The sequence below is a fragment of the Galleria mellonella genome, unplaced genomic scaffold, assembly GCF_026898425.1.
Source record: "Galleria mellonella isolate WM207_F2 unplaced genomic scaffold, CSIRO_AGI_GalMel_v1 utg184, whole genome shotgun sequence".
NCBI lineage: Eukaryota > Metazoa > Arthropoda > Insecta > Lepidoptera > Pyralidae > Galleria > Galleria mellonella.
This window is the reverse complement of record NW_026442025.1, coordinates 8,479,859-8,493,551: the sequence shown is the minus strand read 5'-3', so window position 1 is coordinate 8,493,551 and position 13,693 is coordinate 8,479,859. Positions and strand designations below refer to the sequence as shown.

Here is a 13,693-nt window from a genome sequence, read left to right as displayed (position 1 = left end):
AAGTATTCGTTCTGGATAACTTTTGTTAATACACCAGAAGGAGACTTTGTACAAAAGTCGATTGCTTGGGTACCTCTGTCCCATTCGTGTTTCAACTGTGAAGCAGTTGTGTTTGCATGGCTGTGTTTCGGTTTGAAGAGTGCGATATGGCGTGAATTTACTGGGTACAGATGAATAACACCTAAGTCCTCAGGAATGGCAACGCATGGGGAGTATCATGGGCGAAACAGTATACTCTGTTATGTCCATGGTACTGCTCATGTCTATAGGCGACGGTTACCACTTTACATCAGGTGGGCCGTCAGCTTGTTTGCTATTCTAAGTTGTATAAAAAAAAACACCTAAAGTGTTAGGGGTTGTTAACTTGAAATTTTGAATAAGATTCCTTTTTAACCGACTTCAAAAAGGAGGTTCTCAATTTGCTTGTATTTTTGTGTACATATTTATAAGATTATTTTTAGATAGGTGTGTTATCATCATTCACTATGAGAAAATTTTCCGAATTTCCCATTGGAACGTAAAATAAAAAGTTTCACGCAGACGAAGCCGCGGTAATTAGCAAAATATTTTTGTCTGCCTGTGCGTAATATTTTCGCTTCTAAACTTCGCAGTTCAGAAATAAACACAAATTGGTTTGGCTGCGTAACCAATTTATGTGAAAATTAGAATAGAGAGAGCTTGAAAACCAAGAATAGTGAATATAAATATTAAATATTAAAGCAATTTAAATTAGATGAATATGTAAATAAATCCAGACCAAAAAGTATAAATACACAAATAAAAACTCATAAGTATTCATTCAATCACTCCAGCTCTCTGCCTGCCCTATTATGGGCATAGCATGAAGATGTACTTAATTCGCATTCGGTCATATCATACGATATTATAATTCCTAAATTATAGCTCTGCCGGCTCTATTAATGATGATAGAGCCGGTAGAGCTCAACATTCATCCAATCCATATCTCTGCCGGGCCTGTAACCAAACTAGCGTGAAGATAGATTGCATCCAAAATTAATCACGTGTAATAGATCCTATATTAATATTTGTAAATAGTTTACCTTTACGTCTTCCGAATGGTCCGCAAAACGATTTTTCCTTTCCAATAACATTGTCATCGATGTATTTGATCAACATAGCAACGTCATCAATCTTGTTCACATGGGAGTAACTCCCCCATCTCGACGGTAGGTCCTCTTGCATGGATTCTGATTTACCTTTTGTGCCTTTTGATTTTTTTAAAACACTTGTCATATTAACGTCACATTACACAATTATACGCGTTTGTACAAATAGAAATCTCGCAATTAACACTGTTTTGTTTACTTAATACAGATTGCGACACCACTGCGTACGCTACGTTAATAATATCTCGTTTTATAAATACAGTTTACGCACGCACAAAACGCACTCACGCCGCGGCGACTGAATCCCGAATGCGAGTCTATGATGCGATCATACGATGCGAGTGAGCGTGGGTAACCTTGCTCGTGGACTCGACGCCGCATACTACGGTACTCAACTCGCGGTACAAAATGCCAGAGTTCTATGTAACGCCAGAGGTGCCAGAACCATGCGCGTTTTCAGTGTTGCCATGCCTGAAAAATTATATGAATTGGTACAATTTTTTATTCGTTAAGAAATATCGTTGTCATTTTTCATTAACAACGCACTGCTGAGAGGAAATATCTGTCTGCCTACAAAAGATAAATATACTGTATTACTACGCACGTGACTTAATAAATATATGAAGTTCTTCTGCTTCTGATGAAGCTCTAAAATACCTCACATCATCATTCTGTTATATACTAATAATTCAAGGTATCTCCACACTGGTTAGGTTCACTTTGTAACCGTCGAACCTTTTTAAACAACACAAACCCATGTAGCTGTTAGAATTTCAACACCAGTTCCTTCCATCATCTATTTACATGACTTCATTACCTTCTATTAGTTATCTCACTTCATCAATCTTATTCATTAATAAGTCTTCTTCATAATTATGATTCTGACTATGAGCAGCAAGTAGTAAACAGTTGTTTGAGAATGATCATCTAATGACAAGAGTTTCTAGACAGCCCACGTTGGACATCAAACTTTAACACAGTCAGATACTAAATGAAACCAAGAATACTAAATAAAAATATCACTAACAAAAAAGGAATACTAATTTGAAAGGTACTAAATCATCTTATAAACATAAGTCAATTTTGAAAAGTTTAAATAATGAACTTTACTGAGATTGGAAATCCAGGAACTTATTTTATGTGAAGCGTGTCACCATGATATTATAATTATAGAAGTATTTAAAAGTCGAAATAATAATGATCATAGAGTTTAAACTTATCCCCTTATTCATAAAAACATAAAAGCTCTCATAAACCTCTTTTAGTATTATTTTCTTTAATATTATTTTCTCTTAGATTAATTTCTCAATTTGAAAGATAATGATAAAACACTAATTAATAACATAGATTTTTAAGACGTTTAAGTTTTTAAAAATAAGGGGGTAAGGATTTAAAGTTTTTCAAGTTCTATGTGAAAACGACATCTAACATTTATTTTAATAGTTCTCTACATTATCGACAGACATACAAATAAACAGACGCAGACAGAAAACTTATACACAATATTTTCTATATTATGTGTACGTATATGTATACTAGGTTATTATAATTCTAATAGTTAATAAATCTTGATTTGTAATAATTTAGGAAATGTTCCACAAGATAAAGTCGCTTGAGTATAGTAGAACAGTGCAGTTTTTGTCTATCAACACGGTAACACAATTAAATATCATTGGAACGATTACTTAAGTAATATTTTATTCTTTTTGATGTCATAAAATTGGAACTATCACAATAATCAGCGTAACATAACCCATTAACGTTTTAATATTTGGCAGAAGTCTCACCCAAAAAAATATTATAGCCGACTGTTTCTGAAATTCCTTTCAATCGAGCTTTGTTTGTTTAATTGCTGCATCATCATCATAACATCATCCCATTACTGGCCCTTCGTTTATCATCATAAGAGGATTAACCTTCTATTACCACTCTGGCTTTGCGGCTTGATTATTTTATATATATATATTTTTTATACCACTGAGTTGGCAAACAAGCATATGGTCCATCTGATGGTAAGTGGTTACCGTAGCCTATGAACACCTGCAATACCAGAGGTATAACGCGTGCGTTGTCGACCCTGAAGAAACCTCTTTACCCCCCTTTTGAAGAACCCCATGCTGTGTAATTATATTATATTTGTTGAAGTTTTAATACTGGCTGTTAACACTGAGGTTTTTTAGAACAATGTATTATTTTTAAGTTTGTTCTGTGTCAGATTTTTATAAGACATGTCTTGTATTTTTTCACTAAACTTATTATTTTATATCTCAAATACATATATGTTTTATTGCTACATCCTGCTATTTACAACAATATTATGTTATTATTATATTTTATATCGAATTTTTCTTCTCTTGCCCTGTTGCTTTATTACTTTAGATACCTCTTACGATATCTTTACCATCTCCATATTGAGAGTTGTTACATTGCTTATTTTCTATTAATTCATTTAATTAAAATGACTATATGAATTAAATGTGATAAGTCAGCTATGTTTTTTTTTATATCATGAAGGCGGCAAACAATCATACAGCACGTCTTATGGTAAACAGTCATTTTAAAATAAATAATTTTAAACAATGGACGCTTGCAACAGTTTAAAAAGAAAGATTATTCTCTTCTTATTTTGTTTCTACCTTATTTTTATTTACTTCCAGCTAATTTCTACTGTCTATCTATCTTCGTTATAAATGGAAAAATATTTTTTATATAATTATAAACATGTGTATGAACACATATATTTTATATGTGATGTAATTACTACATACGCTATAATAGTTATAATAATGATTTATTTTTCTCACATCTTTATATGCATATATATATATATATATATATATATATATATATATATATATATATATATATATATATATATATATATATATATATATATATATATATATATATATATATATATATATATATATATATATATATATATACATTTAGTATTAATATTTAAATATCATCTACCTTCATTGTTCTTTTACTGAAAGAAAAAAAAATCCATATCCGTCATATCGTCGTCCAACATTTTATCGAAATTGGTTTAGCTGGCACATAGATCAAAGCAAACACATGTAAGTCTAAGTACAAATTACCTCACCCATATATAGATATATCCTTTTTGATGCAATTAACACAAAAAATATTGAATCATATATATACACCAATGACAACGTCATTAAAGAAGTTTCCATGACAACGTAATAATTTTGTACAGAGATTTGTTCGATACAGGATATTTTTTATTCCCGTTTTTGAAGTTTCCCCTCGTTTTATTTCTCGTTACAATGTTAAAATTGCAAATATCTAATGAAAGTGATCGAAAAGAAGCTCAGAACAGAGAGAGAAGGAGGCAGTGCGAACTCGAAAGAAGATCCAGGATTTTTAATGCCAGAAATAGGAAAATTGGCGTAAGCGAACATCTAATAAATTTTCTAAAATATACGTTGTATTGAATTAGTCTAAAAAGATCAAATTCAATTGATGTTACTTTGAGAAATATATTTTTGAAATTTAGGTTCTATAAACGACATTCCTTATGTTTTGATTATTTAATCTGAGCTCCACTACATAGTGCATAGATTACATAGCTGTTTACATAGCTGTTATAATTTAAATAGTCGGACATGGCAGTAAAATTACTGAGTATAGAGGCATAACACCATAAGCCCTTTAACAATGGGAATACCTAAAGGGCGCCATTGATATCGCAGTATGTTCTATTAATTCCATGATGCTGTTCATGTCTATATGCGACGGTAATAACTTTCATTAAGCGAGCTGTCAACTTATTTTAAATTATATAACAAAAAAACAATTTTGTACACCGCTCTACCCACTGACATTGATGTTCCTTTCCACATTGGGTTGCTGGAAGAGAACTCTTTTAGAGTTAAGCTCGCCTTTGTACGTATGCTTCTCTCTGTTATATTTATTATGTATTATTAGTATATACAATAAAGTTTAAATAAATAAAAATAAAAAAAATATCTATAAATACTTGAATTTATATTTACTTGTTTGTTTATTTATTTATTTAAACCCTAATGCACAGTAAAATTCTATGTAAGTACATTTTTTTTTACTCAAACTACCATCTTAATAATAGCTCGAAGTAATTCAAAATGTCTAATATCCCATCTTTCTCATTAAAGAATATAATATCTCATAATTATTCCTTTGTTGCAAATATGTACCATTATTTATTTATTCTTATACGTATGGCTCATTCGCCCAGCCATTTTCATAAGAATGCCCGTTTGTTGTTCCCATTAAAATAATAAATGACCACATACTCGATGAAATGTGATAAACAATGCCTATAAACATGGTTATTACTATGAACATAACAGGATATGTTTTTTCAGCCATGGCGTCTCATATTCGTTGCTACTTCTAATAAGTAATGATGCATTTACACCATCCAAAGTGGGGTACTGGCTTGTATGCTAGCATACCCTTAGTAATATTACAAATAATAATATCTGTAGCTGTAGATAAACCGTTTTATATATAGATAAACTATTTATAATAATTTCAATTTTTTACCGCATTACCAGTTTGACTTTACAAATATCGTAAAATTGTAATTTCATGCTTAATAATAAGCTTAATTTTCGCAGCATAACAAGATCTGGGATCATAGATAAGTAGCAAACGGATTTTTCAATGGAATTGTAAACCATAATTTGGAATGAGACTCGTACGTTGCTATCTCATTTTATCGCTTGCCACTTCTCTAGAGGGCAAAAGCTTTTTGGCAAGGGGCAATTAAATAAATAAAATAAATTTACCGACAGGATTGTTTTGGTTAGCGTTCACATAAGAAAGAACAAGACAGCCCACATCGCAATCTCATTACATCTCATAAACTTGCTAGCTATAATAATTATACCAATAGATTCATTTATACTTTGTCAAGTTCCCCTATACAAAGGTACTATGGAATCTAGCGGTAGCTACGTTTCCCTTAGCATACGCATAAGAAAAAAGATACCGGACGTTGCTGTCTCATTTTACGAGTATCTATTACACGCATTGACGATAACGTATATATTTATTTATTTAAACTTTAATGCATAGTAAAATTCTATGTACATTTGGCGGACTTAATACCGAACGGTGTTCTCTACTAATCATTGGGCAAACCGAGAAATAAGTAGGCGGTACATTATTGAATAGAGGAAAAATATGTATTTAATTTGCAATTTATATTTAAAAGTTAGTTTGCTTATATATCTATGGATTCATTTTCCAATTCTGCTTGTAAAGCGGATCATTCATCTAAATGCTTATAATACCCATAATATCATAATAATATCAATTACACTACAAGTTTAATACATTTTAAACACATACAGGTAGATGTCCCATTCTTAGAGCGTCAGATAGCGGAGAAACGAGTAGAACGTGATGAACAGGAGCGACGGGATCTTGCGTTCGCGCAGCAGATGATCAAAGACAGCAACCTCGCCGTCATACTAGAGGCTAGAGAGAAAGAGGCAAGTACATTTTATACACTAGTAGTGAATTTCCAAGGCTTTCTTCGTAACTTTTCCAAAAAGTATAATATTTACTATACATGTACAAAATTTAGTTTATATTCATCGGTATATATTCAGTATGATTACTATTAAACATTCAAATATCTTTAAAAGAAGGACTCACTAAAAACATGTTTTTAGCTAAGGCCCCTAACTGAACTACGGTGACAAGATTTTAAGAATATCTATGAGGAGCATAGATGAATTCTTACAGGAGCGACGGCGAATCGATGTGGAAGTTAACCAGTTTCGACAAAAGTACCAGCGCCCGGAAGACCGACGAGAGTTTGATTTGAACGATCCTGATATTCTGAAGAAGCAGTTGCCGCCAAGAGCTTCCGATGGCGAGCCGGTGGGCCTGTCCAGCGCTCAGAAGTTAGTCCATCCTATACTCCTATTATTTATACATGTTTTTATGGAATTGAAAGTAACAAATCTGATGGGAAACGGTAACCGCTACCTATAAACGTGAACAATAAAAACGTAAATAATAAATATATACTGTGATGCACATGACACTCTCATGCATTGTCATTCTTGAGGATTGAGTTTGACTTTATACCTTGCAATTTCACTGCTATATTCTACCTGCCTTACTTTTATACCGAAACACAACCAAACAAGAGAGTGTAGTAGCAAAAATATTTTTTAGTATTATTTTTTATTTATATGCTTATATATATATATATATATATATATATATATATATATATATATATATATATATATATATATATATATATATATATATATATATATATATATGTATTTTGAAAAGATTTAAACTATTCATTCTTAAATGGAAAAAGTGTACAATCTTAAGCTACTGATATTTAAATAAAAATTCTATATTTTTCTACTATTCACAGCTCTAGTTTAGAGGAGGTTTAGAAATGCAATATTTTCTAGCTATAAAAAAATAAAATAAAAAATACTTAATGACGTAACATACCACCTAACCTATCTACCGATTTTTAAATCAGTATACTCATATACCACTAGGTTATACTACATAAAATGGGTAGTCGTAATAAAAATATTAAATAATTCATATTTTTTTTTTTATTTTTACAACACAGGGGGCAAACGAGCATGCGGCTCACCTGATGGTAAGTGACTACTGATCACCCACAACACCAGCGGCATTGCAGGTGTGCTGCCGGCCTTTTAAAAAGGAATATACTCTTTTCTTGAAGGTTATGTTGTCGTATCGGTTCGGAAATACTGCTGCTGGAAGTTGATTCCAAAGAATGGTTGTGCGTGGAAGAAAGTGCCTTGAAAAACGCACGGTGGAAGACCGCCACTCGTCCAGATGATTGGGATGAAACTTTAGTTTGTGGCGGGTTGTAATTATAAAGAAAAACAATGTAATAAATTTCAAATAGTATCCTCAACAATTCTCCTTAAAAAAAAATACACAATAATTATTCTTTTTTATATTTCTACCAGGTTCGAGGGTGAGGATTTGGCTTTAGAGGAACGTCTCAAAATAATGGCTGAGCAGAAAACTGCCTGGCTCGAGCAACAAGTTCAAGAGAGGAAAGCGGCTGAGGAAGAAAGAAAAAAGGCGGAAGCCGCCTACATGGTTAGATATATGATTTTGATAGATTTATTCAAAATAAAAAATAAAAGTTGAAAATAAATCAATCATGAAACTTAATTCCAATATTAACTTTAAATCTCTAATTTCTTCTATAATGTCACTGTAACAAATTATCCACATTGTACTTTCACAAAATATGCCTCAGAAAAGACAGCTCAGTTAACCCACAGCACAATGGTAGAGGTGATCACGTGAAAGTTGACCTGACAGGGTATATTGCTAGCAATGGAACTAGTAGTTCTAACAATCTCTCCCCGCCTTTAGTTATGACAATAACTATTTATACTCAGCTTCGATATCACTGCGAATATTGAAAGCCATTGTTAGTAAATCAGTAGACGATGTAGTATTAGAACTTAAAAACTTGTTACAGAGAGACAGTTTTTATAGTAAAGTATACAAGCAATTTTGAGCTTATATTCTGTCCAGATGGCCATTAAAGCCCGTGATGAACGTGCTAGCGAATTGAACAAGCTAGAACGAGAGTGCCGCTACAGACTGGGGCAAGCAAATTTGCGCTACAACGAAGCTTTGGTGAGCGTTATTTTTAAACATTGTTAATATTTTACTAGTTAATTGTATTAATAATTCCCCAACGGATAAGAAGACACAGATTGCCCCTGACGACCTTTTATTGGTTATAGGCTCAATTTACAAAACAGACTTAATAAATTAACTAAGAATATACCATTAGGATACCTGATTTTGCAAGAGCAACTTATATAATCATGTAGTATCCTAGTGAAGAACCCTTGTGTGATTATATGTTTGAAAAAAATAAATTTCTATATGTACATGCTTGCCACTCCTATTACAGTACAGAATCAACAAACTGTATTTTTATTTCCTTATTTGTCAACAAAAATAAGACCGTTGGATCATCGTGATGTATATACTTTTTTCTTTTCGTTACAAAAGTTTCTTACGAATTTATAAATATCAGTTTTTCCTGCCAACCGTGTACATTTAGAAAGAACACATATATAGGTACATATACAGGTAAATTCTATGATGGCAGCATTAAAATATATATAATGCTATATAGATATAATGCTATTTTATGCTGACTTATTTAGATGACACTGAGTCAGATAATTCACCAAAAAATAGGATAAATTTAAAACTTTACTTTGGATTTTTCAAAAACACTTTAGTTTTGTTGCAACTTACCAACCAGCATTTATAAAATAAAAATACTCATATATTCAGGCAGCGGAAAAGAAGCAATTGGAGCAGATAATGAAAGAGCAAGAAGAAGCGGATAACACAGCCGAAATGTACAACAATCTCACATCGGATATGCTAACGGAGAATCCAGATGTTGCCAAGAGCGCACTTGGTAAAAACAGGTATCTGTGTTCTATTATGGAATATTTTAAACATTATTTTGTTTGGAGAAGATCTAAAGAAAATAGAAAGTAGATTCCAGGAGTTTTTTAATGGGTGAAGATGAAAGGAGAGAGAGAGGAGAGACTTTGTACAAAAGTCGATTACTTGGGTACCTCTGTCCCATTCGTGTTTCTACCGTGAAGTAGTTATGTTTGCATGGCTGTGTTTCGGTTTGAAGGGTGGGATATGGCGTGAATTTACAGGGTACAGAGGAATAACATCTGAGTCCTCAGGAATGGCAACGCATGGGATGTATCATGGGAGAAACAGTATACTCTATTATGTTCATGATACTGCTCATCTCTATAGGCGACGGTTACCACTTTCCATCAGATAGGCCGTCAGCTTGTTTGCCAATCTAAGTTGTATAAAAAAAAATAAAAAATGGCAACCCCGCCTACGCTATCGGTATACACTGGCGGAGCACCAGTGAGAGATAATAGATGAGGATAAAAGCAGGTCCATTGGCCCATTGTGACGAATTCATCTATAATTAATCACGATGAATTCCAGGGGAAACCGCGTGGAAGTCGATCTGTTAGGATATATTGCTAGCATTGGTGCTGTTAGACCCCATTACTAACAATCATTTTCCCCCCGGATTTCAAGAACTAGGCTCTAAAAGAAGTAGAACATCAATAAACTAAAAATCGGCAGTTATATTTATTTATCAAGTAAAACATGCATAAATATTGCCACTAACGATAGTTGGCTGTATACGGCAAACATGTGATAACATACTAGTTACATGGATACTGCTTAGTTATTCGAAATAATAATCGTTATAGAAAAATTACATTCCACACTGACACCCTTTTCAAAACTAGTGCATAGAGAAATCCAATTAAAATCACGAAATAACCAATTAATTCTAAAATAACTTTTTGACAGTTGATGGCTACTATCTTATTATTTTATACCGTCATTATATAGCCATAGTACTAATAGAAATAACGATTTTTTTTATTAAAATCTATGAAACTCTTGACGTCACATATTGCACCAAAGACTTAAAATATTATCCTCATTTTCGTCGACAGTCGAGTAATAAAATTTTCTGGGCTAACCCGAAACCCACTTGTAATATTTTCCCGCTTTCACATTAGTCAGATTTTGAGAATTCTAAGAACCTTGGTAAATGTCCGCATGTAATGCCTATTATTTATTGCGATGAAATGAAAAATGGGTCAGTAAGACGTACTAGAACGTGCGTACATGCAATCGATGTCCGAATACCAAAAATAAGAAGCAAAAAATTTGATAGGCATACTCCCTCTGTTACAAAAACTTTTTATTGCGTCTCACAAAATATAGTTAATTATTTTATAATAGGTGTTAATTATCTGTGGAACTACGTACCTAAGTAATATCTACAATTTAAACCTTATAGCAGAGATATTTTTAAGTCGAAAGACTTAGTCATATACGCTGAATCAAGATAACCGTATGATTAATTTGTTTGAATTGATGTAAATTAAATTGTCTCTTTTAGAGCTATCGGCTTTATGTACAAAGGGATGAATCAGGAGGAGCTGAAGAAATTCTATGCGGCACAAAAGGAACAAATGGCAGCGGCTAAGGTAAAAAACTAAATTAAAAAAAATAACAAAAAACACATGCTTAATAAGATCTAAAAGATATAAAACAATTAGATTTAGTTTACATCTACTATTAAAGACTCCTTAGTTGTCTTTCCAAGCGGTAAATTCATAGTAAATCTTAGAGAAGTAGGAAAAGAATTCAAATTAATTCGGTTATTCCAAATCCACTTAGGTATCTACGAACATTAGAAATTGAAGCCCAAATTATGAACATCAATAAATTAATATATTTATTACACTTACGACTATAATTCCTAATAAGGTAGTCAGAGCCATTTGCCGTCTATTCATGTTAATTTGGTATTAGTGTGACTGTAATAATTGATATGACATTTCGCAATGTATATTGAGATCCAACGTGGCATTTGTTAACGCCATCTCTTGGTTTAATTTCGTTTATTGTCAATGTTTTCTATCATTCGAAAAATTTAAAAAATATCTCTATTAGATTAGAACTCACGACCTTTGTGGTCTACCACAGAACAATGACGCTTTCTCGCTCACGACAGATTTACTAATGTAACCATGATTAATAATAATGCATAAAAGATAGAACGCAACTTAAAACGAGTCTTTAGAGGACGTTAGAGAATAATAAAGATCTTCATAATTTTTTAGGCTAAAAGAGATGCACAAGACAAAATGGAGGCTGAATGGCAAGCACTTGCCAAATCTATACAGAGAGAAGTTGCGCGCCAGGATATCGCCGATCAAAGGACAAGGAGGTATTTGAATATCAAAAGATTACTTGTTCTTTTTTTTTTAAATGTAAGCATGTAATGTACACATTACAAACGTCCATGGTACTGTTCGTGTGAATAACAGTTACCACTTTTCATCAGCTGAACCGTTTTTTTTAATGAATGGCAATAGTAAACCCCGCCTGCGCTAACGGTATACGCTGGTGAGGCACTAGTGAGGGATGACAGGTGAGGATAAAAGCAATTCAGTATCTAGAATTCAGCGCGACGGTTTCTGCGATCTGGTTGGATATATCGCTAGCAATGGAGCCTTTAGTCTCCATTAGTAAAAAATCCCTTCCCTTGGTGGGCCGTTAGCTTGTATACCATTATAAGTTACATAAAGAAACTAACTTGACAGACGTCATTCTTTCAAAAGATATTTCATGATGTGTTTAACGTCCATATTTAATTGAAATGTTTTAATTGGTAACCTAAAACAGTTTATATGGAATAAAGTAAAACCAGATTTTTATGTTTTTCGCGGCAATTTTTATAAATTATTCTGTAGTCGTTAGTTGGATACGTTTTGTTCTAATTAAGTCGCAAAGAACTGATTTTAACATTTACACTCTATGCTGTATCCTGTTAATATTATAGAAAAGGACGCAAGGATAGATAGTTGAATCGATGGAGATGAATATTTGGTACTTTTTCCCACAAAACTGAACGAATTTGAATGAAATTTGGTACACGGGTTCCTACCTATAAGTATGTCATAACTTAGCACATAGGTTTTTTTATGTACTAATTCACGCGAGTAAAGATGCGATCTACAACTCTACAACTAGTATTATAAAAAAATTCCCGCAGAGACATCGCCCGTCAGCTCATGGAGGAAAACCAGCTGCTAGCTCTCCAGCAGAAGGAGAAAGAGAAGTATTACCGCGAAGTGGTGTACAGTAATACCCCAACGGACGAATACTACGCACAGTTCAACACGACTACCAGATAATGAATCATCGTATATGTATATTTTAGCAGTTGATTTACTGTTTGTGAACAAATTAATTCTTGATCACTACAATGGCTCATCTCAAGGGTGCATTAACATACTGACAATTTAAAAACAATAATTTGACATTTTGTTCAAAAATATTTCAGCTTTGACGAAATTAATTCAATTTAAACAATTCGAAAGAACTCTTTCATTAAAAATAGATTTAACCAAATTGGGTAAGGTTTTGACGATAATATTGTGTAATAAAAAGTACAGTCATCTTGGAATCGTCTATGTCTGAAGTTGATTAAAATTAGCGCCAAAAAGATTTTAGCGTATAATACATAAAGTAATAAAATATTTAGTGCTTTCAATTTTTAAAGGCGAACAATGTTACTCTTTGTGTGAATTTCACTACAATTTTTTTGTTCTAATATGAATGACGTATGTTAAATGATGAATTTGAATCAGATATGTAATGAGATAATAATCTGAAAATAACGAGTGTTTTATTAGAACATTTAGATATTACCTCGTCTTGATATTTAATTTAATTTTAATAAACCTGTTTATTTCTTACCTTATATATTTATTTAATCCCTAAATAATATAAAACAACGTCACTGGCAGAGTCTTTCTTGTTCTCTACTTCTTGTAAACTACACAACTAGTTCTGACACGGATTTCTCTGACATTTAGACATTTTTTTAAAGATCTATTATGCTATTTATATTCTTTATG

The 13,693-nt window shown here is 32.4% G+C and overlaps 2 protein-coding genes across 2 annotated transcripts in view; one reads left to right on the top strand and one right to left on the bottom strand.

Moving 5' to 3' along the window:
• The window catches only part of LOC113512141 (uncharacterized), a 95,791-nt gene extending 94,263 nt beyond the window's left edge, over positions 1-1,528 (bottom strand). Inside the window, 1 exon segment of the mRNA XM_052893943.1 lies at positions 1,062-1,528. Coding sequence (XP_052749903.1) covers positions 1,062-1,254 — 193 coding nt within the window. The 5' untranslated portion in view covers positions 1,255-1,528.
• A 2,804-nt stretch (positions 1,529-4,332) lies between these two features.
• On the top strand, positions 4,333-13,531 carry LOC113512127 (RIB43A-like with coiled-coils protein 2). Its single transcript, XM_026895913.3, has 9 exons — positions 4,333-4,546; positions 6,497-6,637; positions 6,894-7,054; positions 8,129-8,264; positions 8,712-8,816; positions 9,492-9,631; positions 11,164-11,251; positions 11,891-11,997; positions 12,826-13,531. The coding sequence occupies exons 1-9, from the start codon at positions 4,424-4,426 to the stop codon at positions 12,965-12,967; spliced, it is 1,143 nt and encodes a 380-aa protein (XP_026751714.2). The 5' UTR covers positions 4,333-4,423; the 3' UTR covers positions 12,968-13,531.
• Positions 13,532-13,693: the final 162 nt, after the last annotated feature.

Bases quoted from the DNA above. Each gene is read 5' to 3' on its own strand.
- LOC113512127 (XM_026895913.3), top strand. From the start codon at position 4,424: ATGTTAAAATTGCAAATATCTAATGAAAGTGATCGAAAAGAAGCTCAG. The intron at 8,817-9,491 runs GTGAGCGTTATT...TCATATATTCAG, and splicing joins TGCGCTACAACGAAGCTTTG to GCAGCGGAAAAGAAGCAATT. The intron at 9,632-11,163 runs GTATCTGTGTTC...TGTCTCTTTTAG, and splicing joins AGCGCACTTGGTAAAAACAG to AGCTATCGGCTTTATGTACA.